The 22,786-nt window shown below is 40.2% G+C and overlaps 1 protein-coding gene across 3 annotated transcripts in view; it reads right to left on the minus strand.

The window, feature by feature from the left end:
• Nucleotides 1–3,714: 3,714 nt before the first annotated feature.
• The window catches only part of nadsyn1 (NAD synthetase 1), a 42,175-nt gene continuing 23,103 nt past the window's right edge, over nt 3,715–22,786 (minus strand). For 2 of the 3 annotated variants that reach the window (XM_088333531.1, XM_088333534.1), the window contains 7 exons: nt 19,921–20,056; nt 18,313–18,419; nt 15,095–15,226; nt 12,076–12,145; nt 8,479–8,607; nt 5,983–6,159; nt 4,212–5,906 (listed from right to left, as the gene is read on the minus strand). In XM_088333531.1, coding sequence (XP_088189657.1) covers nt 5,871–5,906; nt 5,983–6,159; nt 8,479–8,607; nt 12,076–12,145; nt 15,095–15,226; nt 18,313–18,419; nt 19,921–20,056 — 787 coding nt within the window. In that variant the 3' untranslated portion in view covers nt 4,212–5,870. Of the gene's footprint in view, nt 4,192–4,211; nt 5,907–5,982; nt 6,160–8,478; nt 8,608–12,075; nt 12,146–15,094; nt 15,227–18,312; nt 18,420–19,920; nt 20,057–22,786 lie in introns of those variants that run through there. The other variant, XM_088333532.1, reaches the window with a different exon arrangement.

The following is a 22,786-nucleotide window of genomic DNA, read 5'->3' on the forward strand; positions in this document are numbered from 1 at the left end:
ACCTGATTTTTTTATTTTTACACGTTTATGTTAGCGTAATCTTTCGTACGGAAGATTACGCTAACGCAAACGTACGATTAGCCTGGGTTAGCTTCATGTTTACGTTCGTGGTAAACATTCAGGTTGTTGGAACGGATTAAAACGATTTTACATTACTTTTAACGGGAAAAACGATTTTCGGTGATCGACCAAATCGGTTTTCGAACAGGGTTCTGGAATGGATTATGGTCGAGAACCGAGGTTCCACTGTATATACCTTTTTTTTTTAAAAGTCAATTTCAGATATAATCCTTATTGCTCAAACATTGAGAAAAACAAAGCATTTATGTTTAGTAGTGTCTGCCATTCAAATGTAAAGGTAGGGGGCGTCATTTGAAAATTCCTGCAATTATGACTAAGCCAGAAGATGGCAGCAGAGTACTACATGTTCTGCCTTTATTTCTTAGACAAGCTCGCATGAACTCTTCCTTTTTCATCTTTTTGGGGGTTTGTTCCGCCCGAACAGGCCTGATATAAGTAAAATAAAAGCAGATGGGCGCAATGGAAAATCAAGCATAAGGGCTCTTTGAACTCAGTGGGGCATTGTTAACACATCCTTGAAAGAGAAAATTGATAATTTTGTGGACCCCTCAAAGTACACACCCTACCTTTTAGGAACTAGGAATAATTTGCAAGCCAAGGGATCATCAGGAACCAAACATAGGGACATGAAGCAGATGATTTAATAAATAAAAAACACAAAAGCACAAGAGAGTGTTTGTGTGCATCGTTCGTCTCTGTGCTAACCAAAAAAATCTGTTTTTTTATGGCTCTAAAATATACTGGATGAGAGGAACTGCATGTGCTAACTGCACAAGTAGACGTAATGTTCGACAGGTAGACATGCACGGGTACTGGTAATTGGAAAGTACTAAGCCAGGGGTTGGGAACCTTTTTCACCCAACGAGCTTCGTGTCGCACGACACGTAAAGCCTGTCTTTGCAAAGAAATCTAAGTTAAGCAAGACTGTATAAACAGACAATGAACAATGACTGGTGGATAATTTTTTTAAAAAGGACAGCTAGAGAGAAGCTCAGCCCGATCAAACGTACTGACTTGGACCGAAATTTAGATCGAGTCAGCTTGGGCTCGGCTTAGTATCTTACCTGTAGGCTGAAAGTGGTGGACAAAACCTTTTCCCGCATGTGGAAGGGCTTGCTCGTTTCAGAGTTGTACGACCCTTTTGCTCTTAAATTATCACACTATAATGTATTTTGCAGCTTCTCCAAGTTTAACTGTCAGCGTGATCGATTTGGTGGATTACCACACCCTAGCCAGTCATAGTTTGTGAAACTGGTGACGTTTCGCAATGGCAACTCGGAATCCGTTTAGCTAGACCAGCATTTTTCTTGTAGACTGATATTACGGGCTATGGCTTTTAAGATTCTTTTGTGAAGGCTTCTGGGTAGATATCCGAGCCTAGCAACAACTAATGGCTGAAATATGATTGGTTTAATGCTTAAATATGAAAGCACATTTCTGGAAGCAGCACAACTATGGAGAAGCAATGAAAGGAATATAATAGACCTATTAACTATTTAATAAGTATCAATCCATCAACTGCACTGCTTATCCTCAGTAGGGTCACGGGGGTGCTGGAGCCCATCCCAGCTATCTTAGGGCAAATGGGACACCCTGAACTGCTTGCCAGCCAGTCGCTGGGCACACAGACGGACAACTCACTCACTCATCACACCTAGGGACAATTTCGACCGGCCAATTCACCTGACATACATGTTTTTAGAATGTGGGGGTAAAACGGAGTGCCTGGATGCAACCCACGCAAGCACAGGGAGAGCATGCAAACCCCACACAGGAAGGCTGGTAGCTGGATTTGATCCTATGACCTCAAAACTGGGTCAGCTACCGTGCCGCCCTATTTAGTAAGTATTGAAGGATAAAATATAATTAACATCACATGACTCAGATATTTTCTGGCCAGCCAAGAAGGCCTTGCAGGCCCTGACGGCCCATCCCTGGAAAAAAACAGGTATTTACTCAGATTTTTTTTTCATCATCAACTATGACTTACTTTGTAATCATTTCGGACTACAAAGACTTCGTAGTTACAGTTTTTAGCGCGGGAGTATGAAGGAGACAAATTCTCTTTTTGCCCAAGCACTCAAAACAATACGAGGATGTAAATAATGTGCTTTTTATGTCCACGGTTGTTATTTTCACCCAGTTTGATGTGTTTATCGTCCGTTCCTAATTATTGTGTGCAATGCGAGAGCATATTTAACTACTGGAATTTAGTTAGCCTGTTAAATGTTGATTGAGTTGTAGAGCTGTGTAAATTGTGTATTATTTTCTGTAGGTCTTGTGAATTGTGATAATAAAACAAATATTGGCCATCGAAGTTATGATTATTTTCCCCCCTTTTTCTTTTTTTTCTTGCATTTCAAGTAACTTGACAATGTACTTCACACTTACCCATTCACGCACACTCACACACCGATAGCAGTATCAGCCTTGCTGTCGGGACCAGAACAGGAAGCAGGACCCACTCGCGTAACGTTACTCACAGTTTATTGGGGAGAAGAGAAAGGAGTGCACACTCGATCCGGAGATCATTAGTCCCAGGGAGTAGATTGCTCGGAACGCGGAAGTGGTCAAAATCAAACAGATCGTGGCGAGAGCAAAACAGGAGCAAAAACAGGAAAAACGGAGATTCTCAGGGCTTGACGTGTCAAAACAGAGTTTCGAAGACGCTCCGACAAAAGGCGACTCACAGGACAGCGTTTAAGTAGTGACAGGGAGCAATCTGTCAACGAGCTTCAGCTGGTGTCCATGGGTGGGGCCGATTGGGTGCCGTGGCAACCGTGACAAGTTGACTCCACATGGCGGGGACCAATTGGGCACCATGGCAACCGTGACAAATGCAAGGTAACTACCTGCTTATCGGGGGCATTAGGGATTCAGTGTCTTGCCCAAGGACAGTTCGACATATAACATGGAATTGAACCAGCAACCTCTTGATCCCATGACAAGAGCTTTGCCTCCTGAGCTACTGCCGTCTTTCTTTGCAAAAAAAAAAAAAAAAAAAAACTAGTGCTGTTTGATTGCTTCGAGTCTCCGTAGTGTGTAATCACCCTGGTACTTTTTAGCACTCATTTTTACTTGCACTACACAGTGACACCTAGTGGTCAAATACACACTGTCCCTTTAAGAAAAGATAAGAAGGGAACAGCCAGATAAAGCATACAGTCTAGCAGAGATCTCAAAATAGTACCCTCTAAAGAAGGGGTTTCCAAAGTGGTGCCCCCTTAGTACAGCTGAGTAGCCCGCTAACCTGTTCTGATAATAGCTCATCAGTGCTGGGTCATTGTGACTGTCTAGTAAAATGATTTTTTTTTTTTTAGTAGTTGACTAAGTCGGTTTTGTAAGGGAAAGTATGATTTAAATCTGCCTTTTATACTATATACTCATATCTTTATACGTTAAATCGATTGAGAAGAATGTGGAACTAATACTGTTAAAATAATGCCAAGAAGAAGAAAAACAAGAGGGTCAATTTCACTCCTCAACAGTAGATGGCGATAACGCCCTGCCTGATCTATACTTCCCGTTCGGTCAAACAACGCTGAACTCATTGTGCTCCAGAGGGACAACATCTCATTTTATTGTGATTTTGTTGGTTTTATTTCTTTTCTTCTAACCACAATAATGGGTCCAAAGAAAATCAGTGATAATGGGAAAGAGTACCAACAACAATCGAGTCCATGAAGAAAATGATTGCCAGATACAGAAACTGTGTAGGCCATTTAAGCACTGCTGAAAGGTACAGTAAAAATTGTTTTAAAATTTTATCTTTCTACCTTTTTTTTAACCAATGTTTTAATTTTTTTTCTTTATCGACACAAGTAATTACCATTAAGATACACAATTTTCTTTTCAATATTTTGGTTATGAACCTCTTCTAATCAAGCCAAGTCATGTTTTTTGTAATCACAAAGGGCAAGGGAAAAACGTCAAAACCCCAGCATATAATTTGGGGTTTTTGTAGTTTGTATTCTTCTGTGTGTTTTCTAGCATTGATTTTTGGTAGCACAAAACCATGCAGAGACATCTAGTGGTCAAATATGACACACTGTACTTTTAAATCGAATTGATCACCTATTGGTCTTGGGTTTCTGCCTTTATCTGAGATACCTGAGGGGGAGAGAAGAGACAACATCTCATTTTATTGTGCTTTTGTTGGTTTTATTTCCTTTTTTCTAACCACAATAATGGGTCCAAAGAAAATCAGTGATAAGGGGGAAGAAGAGAGGGTAAGAGACAAATACAATAGAGTCCATGAAGAAAATGATTGCCAGATACAAAAACTGTGTAGGCAATTTAAGCACTGCTGAAAGGTACAGTAAAAATTGTTTTAAAATGTTTTCTATCTACCTTTTTTTTTTAACCAATGTTTTCATTTTTTCTTTCTCTTAATTACCATTAAGATACACAATTTTCTTTTCGATATTTTGGTTATGAACCTCTTCTAATCAAGCCAAGTCATGTTTTTTTGTAATCACAAAGGGCTGTACCGACTACAGACTATGATAACACAGGCAAGGGAAAAACTTCAAAACTCCAGGATATAATTTGGGGTTTCTGTAGTTTGTATTCTTCTGTGTGATTTCTAGCATTCATTTTTGGTAGCACAAAACCATACAGGGACATCTAGTGGTCAAATATGACCAGGGTTGGGTAGGGTTACTTTAACTTGATTACTTTCAATGACTTTTGGATGACTCCAATCCCAAATATGCTCATAAAAGACAAAAGAATATAAATATGGATAAAATTACAGTGGAACCTCAGCTTTCGAACGCCTCTCAGTTCGAACAAATCGGAGTTCGACCAAAAATTTGGAGAAATTCTTGCTTCGCTGTTCGGTCAAAAATTCGGAGTTCGAACGCCGGTAATGCGTGAGTGCGTACGCTAGAGTGCGATGCTGAGCGGCGTACGGGTGTAGATCGTGTAGATTGCCCCCACCCCGCGTGACCAAATGTTATCACGTGCGCACTTGCCTCTTTTTGCTTTCGCTTTTAATATCGGTGAACGGAGTGTTTTAGCCCCTAACTATGCCTCCGAAGAAGGTCGGTGCAAGCAGCAAAGTTGCTACAGGTGAAAAAGAAAAGTAGTGCGTACAACTATTGCCTTTAAGAAAGACATAATAGCTAAATATGAAAGAGGTGTACGAATTTCCGATCTTGCTAGGGAATACAGCATGCGCCTTCTGCTGACCACCACAAAGGTAAGAAATCCTATTCATAATTCTTTTCTTTCTTTTTTTTTTTACACGTTCGTGTTAGCGTAATCTTTCGTACGGAAGATTACGCTAACGCGTACGTACGATTAGCCTGGGTTAGCTTTATGATTACGTTCATGGTAAACATTCAGGGTGTTGGAACGGATTAAAACGATTTACATTATTTTTAATGGGAAAAATGATTTCGGTGATTGAACAAATCGGTTCTCGAGCAGGGTTCTGGAACGGATTATGGTCGAGAACCCAGGTTCCACTGTACTAAATTTTGTGCAGGCTTGGGGAGTAACGGAATACATGGAACGGCGAAAAATGATGTTGGCAAGCTGTTTGGATTTATTTTCATTTTGTTTCTGTCGCATTTTATGTTCGTTTTGCCGGAGATCAAAGAGATCAAAGCCAGGAGGGAAAGCTTACCACGTGTTGTGAGTCATCATTTTATTCCTATTTAGTTTCTTTTGTCTTTTATTAGCATTTTTGGTATTGGAGTCATCCAAAAGTAATTGAAAGTAATCCAGTTAAAGTAACCCTACCCTTAATATGACACACTGTACTTTTAAATCGAATTGATCACCTATTGATCTTGAGTTTCTGCCTTCATCTGAGATACCTGAGGGGGAGAGAAGAGCATTCACCTTTGAGGGCTTTAAAAAAAAACTGGACTTTATCCATATTTGTTTTCCTACCTGACTGTCGATGGCGCGAAACTGCCAGTTCCAGCGCGTGTTGTAGAGGAAAGGACGGAGGTCGAAGCGGTTGTCGTCAGGGCTATAGCTCTCGGCGTGATAGGACGGAGTCACTGTGGTCATCTTGTGGCGGTTGATTGAGTACATCCTGAAGAAGTGCTTCACTTTCCGTGCAACCTTCAAACGGGACGTTCTCTTTTTAGGGGTAGCCATTTTGAGATGCATGACATTACTGTCGATTCCGGACGACGAGCCGCTAATCCTTAAAACATTTCGGCTTAAAATACAGTGCGGCTTTTTCATTACGTTATTGGGAGCTTGGCTCAGGGTGTAAAGCAGGGGTTGGCAACAGTCTTCCCGCAAAGCTGCGCACATTCTCAGCGCACATTCTCAGCGCACAAGAAAATCGAGCCAGCGCACAAAAATGAGGGCTCAAAATTACCAATCAAGAAGCGAATTAAGTCAAAGTTACAGTCTATGAATGTAAAAATACACGGGTTCCCCTGACGTTGTGTCCTAAATGCGGTATTTTGAAGTCGAGTCGAAGTAGAACGAAGTTGAGTAAAGTTAGTAGAGTTTGTCGAGAACCGGCTTCTTCGGCTCGGCTCTCTAAAAGGAACCGGTTCTTTTGGGTCCTAAACGGCTCTCCGGGTTGTTTTTGCTTTTTTAATCCCAACATGACCAAATATTATGTAAAACTATGCACAAAATGACTTAAAAGAAGGGGGGAATAGAACAAAAAAGAAGAAAATACCAAAATGAAAAAGTAGTGAAAAGCTGGGAAAAAGAGAAACAAAAGGAAGAGAAAAAAAGAAGGAAAAAATTAGAAAAAAAGCCAGAAAAAAAGAAAAGAAAGAAACGTAGGAAAAAAATTAAATGGAGAACAAAAATAAAAAAGTAACAGCTTGGAAAAAATAAGCACAATGAGACTTTTTTTAAAGGAATTTAAAAAAAGTAGAAAAAAAACACGGAAAAAAGAAGAAAAACTTTGTGTTGCATTCAAATCATTTCCAATGATATCAAGTGAATCTTGTTGCCAACATTGTACTTCCACTAACAAATGTGATTAAGTACAGTTCTGTATCTTGCAACCGACTAAATAAGCCCCCAAAAATGTGACAAAATATATCAGGAAATAAAAAGAAATGGATATCTTGTGAAAGAATTGTAAGAACAAACGACGTTTATAGGCCGTACAACATTTGCAATAGTACATAAGTCGATTCGTTCGAAAGAGAAAAATCATTTTGCATTGCCGGTGTAACTTGATGTCAAATTTTGGACATGTTTGATAATTAATTATCTTGCCACACTTGGGATTATGGTTTCTCACTGTTGTTTTAAGCGTCGCTCACCGACTTTGTGTGAATGCTCAGACCCGTAGAAAATTAGAGGGAACATTGGTCGTCAACCCATGACACGCGTGCCAGATGTGACGGGTTAACCAGTGGCACGCGAGCGCACGGCCAAATAATAATGATTACACAGTAATCCCTCGGTTATCGTGGTTAATGGGGACCGAGACCACCCACGAAAACTGAAAATCCGCGAAGTAGGGGCGCCCCTTCAAAAATGCTTAAAAAAACGTATACCCTCCCCGCCATTAAACCGGAGTGATCTCTGGCATGATGGCAAGGAGTTATTGGGTGACTCATCCAGAACTCTTCACACTGGAACTGAAATGTACCAAAACATGACCCACAAGTGTAGCCATAATCAATTTATACGGAATAGGACTGCGGCGAAACCACTACGAACCATTCAGTATGATTGTATTAACCGCTCTCAACCGCATGCAGCCATCGCAGTTTCTTTCGCTTGTTAACACTTCCGGTGACATATTGAAAAGAAAAACAGTGAAAATGTGATATTTGATGAGTGTTTGTGAAGCGTTTTGGGAAACAACAGTTCAAAAAATGGTCTGTGTTCATTTTAATGAAAGTGAAAGAGCTACATTCTGACAATAACAACATACTTTAGCTAGCGGCGTTGAACGGCTTTTACAACAAATACACGAAACCACACAGTTAGCCGTGTTTAGGTAGTACAAACAACCGCTCGCTTTTGGTATAATAAAGTCAAACTTGAGATGAAATGTGACAGAAGAGAATATACTTACGTCGCGTCGCCGAGTTCCTCCACGATAAACGAGTGCCACATAAGAAGGGGGTGAGGTGGGAGGAGTTGAAAGTGGGGGGGTGAGCGAAGCGGTAACTCATCATGACTAAGCATTGTGTCAAGGCCTCCCCCTCCCCTTCACAATATGAGTGTCCACACCGTGTCCTCAGTTGACATAAGCTCGCGCTCAATGGCGTCAAGTCATATGACATTTTTTTTATCTTTAAGTCGGAAGCCTGACGTATGGTAATATGTCGAAAAGTCGGTGGGCGCTGTACTGACTCCATTTTTCGAAATGTATCTTTTCCGCCGTACTTCAGCCAGCTAGGTTTTCACTACACATAAACGGAGTTAGTTGTATAACTACAGATCACTCACCTCTGTGGGTGACAGCACATCCTTCCACATGTGAATGAGTTTACAAAACATACTGAAAGGGCCACATTTGGAAATCTTCCTCAGATGTCCGATAACTGACAACTCGGAGTAGGTCATCCCCATGTCGTCCTGCAACGGGATCAGAGATGAGTCAACCAGGGTTCCTACAGCTGAAAGCAAGTTAAATTCAAGGCTTTTTAAGACTTTTTTAATGCCTTTAGAAATTACCGTAAATTCCGGACTATAAGCCGCTACTTTATTCCCAAACGTTCAACCCTGCGGCTTATTCAGTGATTTTTCTAACAGCCGCCAGCGGCGCTCGAGTACAAAAGGTAAGATTTAGACCGGTGGAATATATGCGCCGAGGAAGACTGCAACTTCTTAGCTTGTGCACAAATTAAATTAGCGCAGACATATCCTCATCATGCAAATTGCAAAAAGAAAGGCACATGACGCAGCTTTCAAGATAAATGCAATCGAGCGGTCCGATAAAGAAGGAAACAGAGCTACTGCACGTAAACCTTAATTTGCGAGTGTGTTGCTAGCGGAATTTGAATGAGGGAGCGTGGGACGACGTCTATATGACATAGTTTCTTTCCCATTCTGGGGAAGACGACTTTGGTGACGTCAGCTATTAGGAGGAAGATGAGGTTTACCGTTATTACTACAAGTACAGTATGTTTTTTTAACAAAGTCGTTTACTGTGTTGCGAGCGTGTTGCTAGTAGCGTTTTGCTACCCTTCACAGGCACGGTTTGGGATGAAAGTTATATTATTATTAAAGCTTTGAAAACTCTCTCGGTGTACTGTCTTTCTTTGTAAATATGTGTAACCCATGTATAATGTATTTGCACCTGTATATTTTTGTAATGTATTTATTTGAGACACTTGTTCTGATATGTTTTGCGAATTAAAAAAGAGGGGCGGAGCAAACGCGGGCTGACGGGAAGTGGGGTAAAGGTGAGTGAGACCAGTTGTCGCGGCGGACAATAGTAGATATATATTTTTCCCACCCTTACCTTTGGAAATATAGACTTTTTTTCCTTGGATTAGTTTCAACAGGTACCCGGACTCTGCAGGTCTGCATCAAACCTTAAGTACCGGTATCATTTTCCGTTCATTATGCCGGCTGTGATTTTTGGACTGTGCACTTCAATGAAGGACATTTAGTTTCAACCGAGCGACTTGAAGTCGGGTCTGGATAAATTTAACGTTTGTGTTACAATTTTTTAACGTGGGCGCATGCGGCTTATTTACAGGTGCGGCTTGTGTATGTACGAGTGGGTTTTCCTCTGAAAATGTGGTGGGTGCGGCTTATAATCAGGTGCGCTCTATAGTTTAGTAATTTACGGGAAATTAAAGTCGACAAAAAACACACGATTGAAACAAACCAACCAAAAGTCACCACATGAACTAGAGGCAATTTTAAACATTGTTTTAATTTGTTTTTTTCAATCACATTTTGGTCCATTTGAAAACCTTAAATCTGAAAAACAAAGCTCTCTCCAAAGTCTTAGACATGGAAAAAAAATAAAATGAAAAGGATGTTTACAATACATCATGGATCTTAAGTCAAAACACACAAAGACAAAACTGTATCCATCGTATTTGTAATGATCTGCGCAAACAAATGTCATGCCATCACACCTCTGCCTGAAGGGAAGATCGGGGATGAAAAATTCAGCCCGACCCGACACGAGTCGTGGGGTATATAGACCCGAACCCGCCCAAACCCGATGGATTAACTTGATTTGATAACCGAGCCCGAAATAAACCTGAGGATTTAATTTTCCGCCCAAGTAAACACGAAGATTTACTCTAGCCTTGCATACTTCAGCACCAAACTGTGTTTCGGCTGAACTACACAGCTTGGGGTTTATTTAGGGCTGACTCCCTGAAATCAAATGTGCACTGCAATTGCAGGTTTGGCGCCGAAGTGCGCATTTCGGCGACGTGCAGCGAACGAAAGTGAAACTGAACAAAATGGCACTGAAACAAAATCAAATTCTCGTGAAAGATTTGGCCAAAAAGTAGAAAGAAAGGTTGTAAAGCTTCAAAGCGTGAGGGAGGTGGAAGGAGGAACCCGCGCATCTTTCACCCCAACATCAAGAAGGAAAATTCCTTAGGATTTAGTGATTTGGAGTTAAACTGATAGTTTGGTAAGCGTTTTCTGTATCTAAATAAAAACTTGCGTAAAAGTAAGTGCATGCTGTGTCAAGATAAGCCGGACCAGCCCGACTTAAGGATGACATTCGGGCAGGGTTTGGGCCCGGGTCCAAGATCTTAACTCTACCTCTTCCCCTCTCTCTCATAACACTCCTGCAGTCTACTTCCTGCCGCTGATTCCTGAAACTTGGCATCTGTTTTCCTTACAAGTGCACCGATAGCAGGTGTCAAACCCTGGGTAGCAGCATGTTTAACTTTTGACTGCTGCTTTGTTTTATTGTTCATAACGACAATATCGTCCCAAACATGGATAAAAGCTTTGTTGGCTTTTTAAGACTTGTATCGCCCTCCAGTGGCGAGAATGAGTTTTGGAGAGAACGTCGTTGGGCGTCGCCCCAAAAAAATACGCAGAGAGGAGATATGGCAAAAAGGGAACGCTCTCTATTGCATTCGGGACACTTTCAAAGTTCCAGACGTTCAAACATTGGCTTTTATAGTGTTCTCAAATAAAGTTAAGATATCTTGTGAAGGTCGTCCGCCCTGGCAACAACGTCATCCCACGACCTTCACCAGATGCCTATATAATTATCATGAGTTATTATCCACATTCCACAACAGTAGCATTTGGTTTCCATTTATTAAAAAAAAAATCATAACTTTTGACACTTTTTAGCATACTCTAAAATTTAAGGCGGGCTGGATTAAATCGTTCAGCTGCCTATACGTTTGACATGACTGCTATATGTTGAAATTGCACAATAAATTCGAAATAATAACAATTTAATTCTATTGCAGTAAAAGCACAAATATTGGGCACATAATCCATTGCTCGAATGCTATAAGGCAAAGGTGTCAAACAGGGGGCCCGCGAGCCAGATCAGGCCCGCCAAGGGATTGAATCCGGCCCGCGAGACAACACTCAGAGAAGCGCAAGAGAAAAACAAGGTGCCTCGAACAAAGACACTGTACTTGTATCTCTCTCTCTCTCTCTCTCTCTCTCTCACCCCTTTTCTCCCACTCTCTGTCTCTTTCACTCTCTGTGTCTCTCTTTTTCTCTTCCTTTGTTGCTCCTTGTTTCTTTCTCTCTCCGTGTCTTTTTAACTTCTTTTGCTCCAACTTCTTTTTTTCCTTTTCTCTCTTTTCTCTTTCTCTCTTCCTACCCTTCACACTTTCTTTTCTCTTTTCTCTCCCTCTGTCTTTCTATTTCTCTTTGGATTTCTTTCTTCCTCCTCCTTTCTTTTCTATCTCTCTCATGACTTCTTATCTCTTTTGTTTCTCACGCTCTCTCCCTCTCTCTCTTTTTCTTTCTTTGTCCCACCCTCTCTCCTTTTCGCTCCCTCTTTCTTTTATTTATTTATCCCTCTTTTTCTTTCTCTTTAATCTACTAGTCCGGCCCGCGACAGAATGTTGTATCGTGTGTTGTAGTTCTTACCTCATCTGTCTGCGACACCTGTCCATTCGTCAAAGGCTCAAGTTCAGCTGTCGGTGGAGCCGCCAAGATGCTGTCATGATCAAAAATCATACGGAATTATACTTTATCTCTTAGGGACCGGTTAATGAGAAATCTAGGAGAATTTTCTCGTTGCTATTTATTTTTGCTTATTGTGGCCATTTTACAGCTATGAAAATGTTTAAGCACCCTTGATCATTTTCAAGCTTTACCTTCACAGAAGTTACTATAATTTTACCGCTTGAAGTTGCAGTTTTTTTTTTCATAGTTTTGGCCGAGGCTGCGACTTATACTCTATATCACAGGTGCCAAACAGGCGTCCCGCGGGCCAGATCAGGCCCGCTAAGGGATCGAATCCGGCCCGCGAGACAACACTCAGAGAAGCACAAGAGAAAAACAAGCTGCAGATTGAAATATGTCAACTTGATGTTGCCAAAGCCAGGTGCCTCGAACAAAGACACTGTACTTGTTTTTCTTTCTCTCTCTCTCTTTCTTTTCCACCCCTTTTCTCCCATTCTCTGTTTCTGTCTCTTTCACTCTCTGGGTCTCTTTTTCTCTTCCTTTGTTGCTCTTTGTCTCTTTCTCTCTGTGTCTTTTTAACTTCATTTGCTCCAACTTCCCTTTTTTCCTTTTCTCTCTTTTCTCTTTCTCTCTTCCTACCCTTCGCGCTTTCTTTTCTGTTTTCTCTCCTTCTGTCTTTCTATTTCTCTTTGGATTTCTTTCTTCCTCTCCCTTTCTTTTCCCCCTCTCTCATGACTTTTTTGGGCGGCAGTAGCTCAGGAGGTAGAGCGCTCGTCTTGGGATCAAGGGATCCCAGTTCGAATCCCGGCTTGTCCGTTTTACATGTCGAAGTGTCCTTGGGTAAGACACTGAACCCCTAATTCCTCCAATAGGCAGGTTAGCGTCTTACATGGCTGCAATACAAGGCCGCTATTGGGAAATGTGAAGCACACTGTAAAGCGCTTTGGGAAGTCATTGACTTGAAAAGTGCTATAGAAATGCAGATCATTTCATTTCATTTTTATCTCTTTTGTTTCTCATGCTCTCGCTCTCTCTCTCTTTTTCTTTCTTTGTCTGACCCTCTCTCCTTTCCCTCCCTCTTTCTCTTATTTCTTTATCTCTCCTTTTCTTTCTCTTTAATCTACTCGTCTGGCCCCCGACAGAATGTTTGTTCTATCGTGTGGCCTCTGACTTAAAATGAGTTTGACACCCCTGCTCTATATCATTGAGTTTTACATTTTTATTACCGGTACTGTACATCACTTCACGTGTTATTTTCGCATTAAACCACAAGAGGGCGCCCTAGGATGAAGATTTCATTGGATTTAGTGATTTGGAAGCAAGCTTCATGCTAAAATTATCTTAATAACTCTTAATACCATAACATAATTACTGACATGTGTGTCTAAGATATGCAAGTACATGTAACGTTATTATACTGCAGTGTTTATTTGACCTGTGAAAAGTGATGGGTCCCGGGGACTTGCATGCTTAAAAATCTAGGGGTCCCAACAGAGATCTATGGCTCCCCAAAATTTAGTGTTATCCAGGTTGAAATTGTAAATCGGCGACAAATCTCATCTCATCTCATCTCATTAGCTACACCGCTTATCCTCAGTAGGGTCGCGGGGGTGCTGGAGCCCATCCCAGCAATCATCGGGCAGTGGGCAGGGCACACCCTGAACTGGTTGCCAGCCAATCGCAGGGCACACAGGGACAGACAACTCATTCGCTCATTCACACCTAGGGACAATTTGGATTTACCGCACTCCAAACTTTTCGTCAGGCAGATCCGCCATTGTTGTTTTGGTCTCGCGGTTCGAGTTTTCGTCTGCACGCCGATCTCGAGTTCGAGTTGTGTAGTCTGTCTCTTTTGAGAGAACCGTCTTTTTCGGCTCAACTCATTCAAGAGAGCCGGCTCTCAAAGGGCTCACTTGCTTTGATGCATTATATTACGAATCATGATTTTGTATAAAGAAGTTAAGAAAAAAAGGAAGTATAAAAGGAGAAAATGAAAAAAGACAGGTTTGTGGTGATCCCTTTAATCAGTATATTACCAACAATAATTTAATGCAGAAAATTAATTCCTAATTTGAATAAGAAAATGTATTTTTCTACTTAACATATTTGCATGTATTTTTTCCTTCTACAGTGAACGTCCAAGCGACTTCATTTTTGAACTTTTTTTATAATAAACCTCATTCATGTTGAGCAACAAAATGTTCATTAACAATATATATGATATAAGGAAACACATGTAGAATATAACATGTTAAACTACATAAATAAACACATTTGAAAAAAAAATATGGTGTAAGATTTTTTTGTATTTTGTAAGGGAAAATACGACAGTTTGTAAGGGCATGGAGCCCTGGAGCTTGACAGGTATGAGTATGCCTCCGAAAAAACAGTCAGTATTAGGGGAAAATCAACACAAAATTGGTCATTTCTTCAGTGTCAGTAATAAGTCGAAACATAATGCAGAAAGTGATAACAACGGCAATAATTCCGGCCCGGAAAAACGGCGGAGAAATTCTTCGGAAGATCGCGGAGGCAAGGAAAACACGTGTGTTGAAGCGAACTATTCGACGAAAGTAAATGATTGTATTACCAATTAACTGTGATGATTAAAACTGAATGAAAACATAGATTAATATTTCATCAATATTATTTTGTATAATGTACAATATTTTTGTGAACTGAAAAATCTGAAGTGATAACTGCTTTGTATTACCAATTAACTGTGATGATTAAAACTGAATGAATATATAGATTTATATGATATATTTGTCGCCGATTTACAATTTCAACCTGGATAACACTAAATTTTGGGGACCCATAGATCTCTGTTGGGACCCATAGTTTTTTGAGCATGCGAGGTCAAATGAATACTGTTAATGTCACTTGACTCTTTTTGTGTGTTTTATTAAGAAGAGTAAAGTTAAAGACCTAACACCCTCCCAACCCTGACTATTATCCAAAGTAAAGAAGCAAACCTCACCTTCTTAGAGCTGTGAGTTGAAACATCTCCACACAGTACTGTAGGAAGCTCTTAAGGTCGTTCTTGCTAATCCCTCCGATTGGGTTGATATCCGCACTGGAGCAGTCATACTTGGTAAAATAACCTGTCAGACTGAAAACAAAATTATGTTGTGAGCGACATAAATAAGGTTAAATGGTAAATGGTCCGCATTTCTATAGCGCTTTTCAAGTCAATGAAGACCTCCCAAAGTGCTTTACAATGTGCTTCACACTTACCCATTCACACACACACACTCACACACCGATAGCGGCCATGCAGCCATGCAAGGCGCCGACCTGCTTATTGGGGGCATTCAGTGTCTTGCCCAGGGACACTTCGACATATAACACGGAGGAGCCGGGAATCGAACCTGCGATCTCCTGATCTCCAGACGAGCGCTTTACCACCTGAGCTAATGCCGTTCATTGGAATGAAAATTGACATGAAAAAAATAAAGGGTTTGCAAAAATGACGCACCAAAAAATGAGTCATGACTTGCGTTTCAAAGGACTAGAATTATATCTGTTCCCAATTTTTTGCCGTGTGCCACAAAAGAATCACTGAAGAGGTTTTATATCATAGACCAACAGATTTTTGACTTGGGAAGTATTCAGTGTTGCATTTGATGCAGCCTTCTTATTTGCAGCCTATCATGTTCTTTGTTTCATACAGACAGCTTCTTCAAAAGGAATAACCAGGCGGTAACAGAGAAATTACTACATTTTTTATTCAAAAGTAGTTCAAACACCCGTACGAACCCTAGGGTCATTTAAATCCCTTAATAGTAGATGGTGATCAATTTGTAGGGATTTTTCTAGCTTTAATTTTGAAAATTGTTAGGATTTAAATGAATTTACTGCAATCAGTAAACATATTTACCTTTAGGTGTTTCTTGTGCTCCACCATAAACATTTTATTTCTCTGAAGGATGCTAGAAATTCCTACACTGATTAAAAGATTAAATTATGTTATTACTTTGAGTTGTTCGAGTTCTGATATGAATTACTAATCATAAGAAAAAAGGAATCAATGATCCAGGCCGCTTGAAATAAGACACACAATTTATGAACACAGAGAATCAATGATAGGGGTAAAAGGGGAGGGGCTTATGGGAGTTTTTGACCGCTGAAAGTCTGGAAGTTACTAGCATAAAAAGCTAGTTCTTTCTATAATACTGGTCAATTTGGGGAGATTTCCTTGTACAAAAAAATGCTCATTCCCAAGAACCAGCAAACAAGCAGTTAAATCTGAAGCAGTCACCTTACTCGTTGGTCGCAAAATATGGCCCACGTGCTGAACTCAAGGCCGCAGTGCAAGCCCGCGGCCGTTGTGCGAGACGAACAAGCCAGGCAAGCGGGAGAAGAGGGAACAGCTATCACTCAGCCAATTATTTTTATATGGACCAGTGACGATCTACCAGATCATTCCTCTTTGGGCGTGGTCTCAGATATCTGACACTACCAGTATCAGATGTAGGTGTTTGAAATTATTAAACTTGTTCGCCAAAGAAGTGGGAAATTTGCGCAATGTTCTGTACTCGAGAATGTCCCTCCAATCTACATAATAACGTACGATGAGAACATTATTTCATCAATACATAGCCGTAGATGTTTTAATTACATTCAAAACTTCAGATCAGATGTAATTATGGTAAATGGTGAATTGGTACATCACAGGTTCTGAGTTATTTGAAACAAAGAATGTGGAAGTCTATTTTGTGCTGGGCTTATTTGCTATACATTACCTACAAATATGAATTGACACCCGCCATTTTACACCACAGAAAAATATGGATTAAGTTTGTTTACACATGTTCAGAATACCCGGAAACAGGGGAAAATATATGAGGTATGGATTTAATTATGTTAAAGCCGACGCCACTGAAGTAAAGCGATTTGGACTTCCATTAAAAATGCTTCTACTGAGCATCATGGGGAATATTCTTACATGGGGTAATTTTTTGCTGGTCATTTTGTCAAAATGACCAGCAAAATTTGGTCAAAATATCTATATATTCTACTTTCTCTGGTTTGATCTGCCCAATTATTTCATTTTCTTGATTTAGGTGGCAGCTTGTAAAATTATGTGATGGTGGGTCCTGAAGTCAGACCAGTTGAGAACAACGTTCCCTGTCATTTTCCCTGGGTCTGAGCGTTCACACAAAGTCGGTGAGCAACGCTTGAAACAACAGTGAGCAACAGCAACCCCAAGTGTGGCAACTAAATCATTAGAAAACATGTCCAAAACTTGACATCACGTTACATTTTGCGGAGTTTCCGAGAATGCAAAATTATTTTTCTCTTTTGAATGAAAAGTTGTACGGCCTACAAACGTCGTTTGTTCTTACAATTATTTCACAAGATATCCATTTCTTTTTTTTTACTGATATAATTTGTCGCATAATATTAAAATTTTGGGGGGCTTATTGAGTCGGTTGCAAGATACAGAACTGTATTTAATCACATTTTTTAGTGGAAGTACCATGTTGGCCACAAGATTCACTTGATATCATTGGAAATTATTTGAATGCAACACAAACTTTTTTTCTTCTTTTTACGTGTTTTTTTCTACTTTTAAAAAAAATTCCTTTAAAAAAAGTCTCATTGTGTTTTTCTTTTTCTTCTCTATTTACTTTTTCCTACGTTTCTTTCTTTTCTTTATTCCATTGTTTTTCTGAATTTTTCCTCTTTTTTCTCTTCCTTTTGTTTCTTTTTTTTCACTACTTTTTCATTTTGGTATTTTTTCTTTTTTGTTCTATTCCCCCCTTCTTTTAAGTCATTTTGTGAATAATTTTACATAATATTTGGTCATGTTGGGATTAAAGAAGCAAAAACAACCCGAAGAGCCGTTTAGGACCCGAAACAGCTGGTTCCTTTTAGTGAGCCGAGCCAAAGGAGCCGGTTCTCGACAAACTCTACTGACTTTACTCAACTTCGTTCCACTTCGCCTCGACTTCAAAATACCGCATTTAGGACACATTGTCAGGGGAACCCGTGTATTTTTACCTTCATGCACTGTAACTTTGACTTAAGTCGCTTCTTAATGAGTCATTTTGAGCCCTCATTTTTGTGCGCTGGCTCGATTTTCTTGTGCGCTGAGAATGTGCGAGCAGTGCGTAATTGCGCACGTGCGCATTTTAGAGGGAACATTGGTTGAGAACCACCGATATAAATTCTGCAGATTAAACCGGTCTTTACCTCTCATCCACATTGGCCGAGCCAAGCACCAGCAAGCCACCCGGTTTACCCCGACTCCATGGATACAGTTGAGCTAACAGGTAAGCCAGGACCATCCTTACCCTTGCCTGTGAACACATATAAAAAACATGCTGGTGATGGAATCAGATTAAAAAGTATAACTACCACCATATTTTCCAGACTATACCGTTTTTTCCCCCAAAGTTTGGCTGGGGGTTGCGACTTATACTCTGGTAAGACTTTTATGTAAAATTATTAACACATTACTATATTAATTACTGTATTTTCCGCACTATAAGGCGCACCTGAAAGCCTTTATTTTTTTCAAAAGCTGACCATGCGCCTTATAATACAGTGCGCCTTATATATGGATCAATATTAAGTCGCAAAGTCTTGCAACTAAAGCAAGCAGCCGCCGACTCGATTTTCCCCCGAACGCCAAGTAGTCCGCGGTGTATGCTGGGATTTATATACCGGCGTTTCATTGGCTAACAAATGTGTCAATCATCATTTGAATCAGTCACTATTGGCTAAAGTTATTCGGAGGTAAAGGGGGCGGATCCTTTTTATCATTTACAGGCTGGCATAGGCTAAAGCGGCAAAACAAAGCCTGCAATTGGCCGAAAAAGATGAATGTGTATAGCACGTGGTTGACGGCATACAGAAAGAATTTTTTACTATTCTGTATTTGTAAATATTTTATTCTCCTGGATTTACTACACTCACGGATATAAGAGGACCATGGTTGCACATTATTATTGAACACAGCGACTTCGGTGAGATACTCCGGCTATATATTTTCCCTGTATCTTGTTTCAGACTGAACTTGATGTTTCTGTGATAAGCGGTGCAGAAAATGGATGGAATGGAGTGTCTATTTTTAAATTAAACTCAATTCCAAGTGTTTATTGCACAGTAAAGTTGCGAGCAAAAAGAAAATAGAAACTAAGGAATGGTTGGCATTTCTTGAATCCCAAGACTTTAACCTTCCGAATTATATTTGGAATGATGCATTTGAGTGACATCGTACGGACACCGCATCCGCATATGTCTACGACACGTGTTTGCTTCTTTGCAAGCTTTGGGAATGTTAAGGGGGTAATAAGTTGGACTAAACTATCTGACTGTTTTGTCCACGTTCCCATTGTAGCGCCTTATAGTCTGGTGCGTCTTATGTATGTCAAATATAGGACCAAAAATTATTTTTTGGGGGGTGAGCCCTATAACCCGGTGCGCCCTATAGTGCGGAAAATACGTTAATTAGTTTCAAAAATGTATTTTGGGTACTGTATATATTTTAAAATTTCCCACGAAACCACAAGAGGGCACTCTAGGCCTGTGTTGATATTTGATCATTTTGGAGGAGTTGTTTACCGGTAAAAGTGACACGGAGCATGAAGATTTTCTTGGATTTTGTGATTTGGAATGAAGCTGTATTTGGTAAGCATGCTTTTAATGCTTGGGGTAATCTGAATAACTCTTTTTATGATATATTATATTTCATCTCGAATAAATTTCGCTGGTGAGAGACTTCTAGTCCGGAAAATACGGTAAATTAAAACAAATAATATTTGCCTTTAGAATACATATACAATAGGATTAACAAACCTGGACGTTTTGGAGAGCCAAGTTTTCCCTGCCGCTTCCTCCATTGGCACGAAATTGAGGCATCCTCCCAGAAACCATTGAAAAGATACCCAGGATGCCTTTCACAGCCATGTCTATATTTATGTTAATATGTGTGCTGAAAATAGAACGAATTCGTCAAACAAAAAATCAAAAACTGAATAAAACAAATAAATTGTAAATATTAAAAAAGCCTGCAGAGGAGCAAATTAATGGATCTATAACATACTTTTGAGTTCTGCCTCATTACAAATATAAAATAATAAAAAGTCTCCATTGAAAACCGAAACTGTTATACCAGTTCTCCCTCTAAGCTCCCTGAGGTCTGAGCAATCACAATACCCGTCAACCTGCCCGTTTTTACATTTATTATGCATTTTAAGACGAGTACGACGTACAAGAAAATCTGTACGGAAAAACGCAAATTTGTCAATGATGGCTACCATCCGGTATACACCGACTATCACGAAACGGAAAATAGATCAAGTCAAACGAGTTCGCCGCGGTAGCCTCTATCTCGGTATCGTTTTTTTTCGTTGCAAACGAAGCGAGCGGTTTGATGCTACTGTGCGCATGCGTCTGCCGCCTGGGGATTTCCCATCATGCGTCATTCGACATCGGATTTCACGAGGTAGTTGTGTAGTGAGAGGAAGTCCGTCTCTTTTTAGAGAACCGGCTTTTTCGGCTCAACTCATTAAAGAGAGCCGGCTCTCAAACGGCTCACTTGCTTTGATGCATTATATTACGAATCATTATTGTTGTACGAAGAGGTTGAGAAAAAAAGGAAGTATAAAAGGAGAAAATGGAAAAAGACAGGTTTGTGGTTATCCCTTTAATCAGTATACAGTGGGACCTCGCTACTTCGCGGTTCCACGTTCGCGGGTTCAGAGCTTCGCGGGTCTAAAAAAAAATAATAATAAAATACAATAATTAAAAAAAAACAATTTTAAGCATTTTTGAAGGGGCGTCGCTACTTCGTGGTTCCACGTTTGCGGGTTTCAGAGCTTCGCAGGTCTAAAAAATAATAATAATAAAATTTCAAAAAATATATAAATAAATAAAGACAACTTTTTTAAAGCATTTTTGAAGGGGCATCGCTACTTTGCGGATTTTCACTTTTCACGGGTGGTTTTGGTCCCCATTAACCGCGATAACCGAGGGATTACTGTATTACCAACAATAATTTAATGCAGAAAATAAATGAATGTCATGGGAACCTGTCGTGGGTTCAAATCCAGCTCCAGACTGACTGTGCGGAGTTTGTATGTTCTCCCCATGCTTGCGTGGGTTTTCTCCGGGCACTCCGGTTTCCTCCCACATTCCAAAAACATGAATTTCAGGTGAATTGGCCGGTCCAAATTGTCCCTAGGTGTGAATGCGCGCATGAGTTGTCTGTCCCTGTGTGCCCTGCGATTGGCTGGCAACCAGTTCAGGGTGTCCCCTGCCCACTGCCCGGAGATGGCTGGGATGGGCTCCAGCCCCCCGCGACCCTAATGAGGATAAGCGGTACGGCTAATGAGATGAGATAAATGAATAATTTGAATAAGAAAATTCGACTTAATTCTATTTGCATGTATTTTTTCCTTCTACAGTTTTTATAATAAACCTCATTCATGTCGAGCAACTCACAACCAAATGTTATTGAACAATATATATGATATAACGAAACACATGTACACTTAACATGTTAAACTACATAAACACATTTGAAAAAAAAATATGGTGTAAGATTATTTTGTAAGGGAAAATACGACAATTTGTAAGGGCATGGAGCCGTGGAGGGTGACAGGTATGAATCACAAAAAGTCTTCGTGGATTGCTCAGAAATACGGTGAAAAACATCAACCCTGTGTGTGGCAACCAAATCATTATCAAACATGTCTAAAACCCGAGATCAATCAAATCAAGTTTGTTTTTGCTGAGTTGTATGGTATCGCTCTCTCAATAATATATATACAATGGAACCTCGGTTTTCGAACGCCTCTCAGTTCGAACAATTTCGAGAAATTCTTGCTTCGCTGTTCGGTCCAAAAATCGGAGTTCGAACGCCGGTACGATAGGGTGCGATGCTGAGCGGCGTACGGGTGTTTTAGTCCCTTATTATGCCTCCGAAGAAAGTCAGTGCAAGCAGCAAAGTTGCTACAGGTGAAAAAAGAAAAGTAGTGCGTACAACTATTGCATTTAAGAAAGAAATAATTGCCAAATATAAAGGAGGTGTGCGAGCGCCTTCTGCTGACCACCACAAAGGTAAGAAATCCTATTCATAAGATTACGATAATGCGAACGTACGATTAGCCTGGGTTAGCTTTATGTGGGTGTTGGAACGGAGCCAAACTTTCAGGGTGTTGGAACGGAGCCCCCTTTCCAATGAACCGCTCACCACTTGTTGTGGAGACCCGGGTGCTAAATGACTTGTAAACGACCTGATAATTTTTTACACGTTCATGTTAGCGTAATCTTTCGTACGGAAGATTACGATAACGTCCGATTAGCCTGGGTTAGCTTTTTTTTTTTTTACAATAAACGTTCATGGTAAACATTCAGGGGGGTGGAACGGATTAAAACGATTTACATTATTTTTTAAGGGGAAAAATGATTTCGGTGACCGAACAAATCGGTTTTCGAACAGGGTTCTGGAACGGATTATGGTCGAGAACCGAGGTTCCACTGTATTGCTATTATGGCTCTTTAGATCAAAAGGTTCCAGACCCTTGCTTCAGAGATACATTTGTGTAACCAATTTCTTGCTTTCTCCAATCCTGCCATATGTTGACATACATGTATGAATAAATAAATACCAAAAAATATATCACTGATGAATGGATTTGCTACTACACGATCAACCAGT

Source organism: Urocampus carinirostris, chromosome 4, assembly GCF_059441175.1.
Source record: "Urocampus carinirostris isolate Australia breed hairy pipefish chromosome 4, RoL_Ucar_1.0, whole genome shotgun sequence".
NCBI classification, from domain to species: domain Eukaryota; kingdom Metazoa; phylum Chordata; class Actinopteri; order Syngnathiformes; family Syngnathidae; genus Urocampus; species Urocampus carinirostris.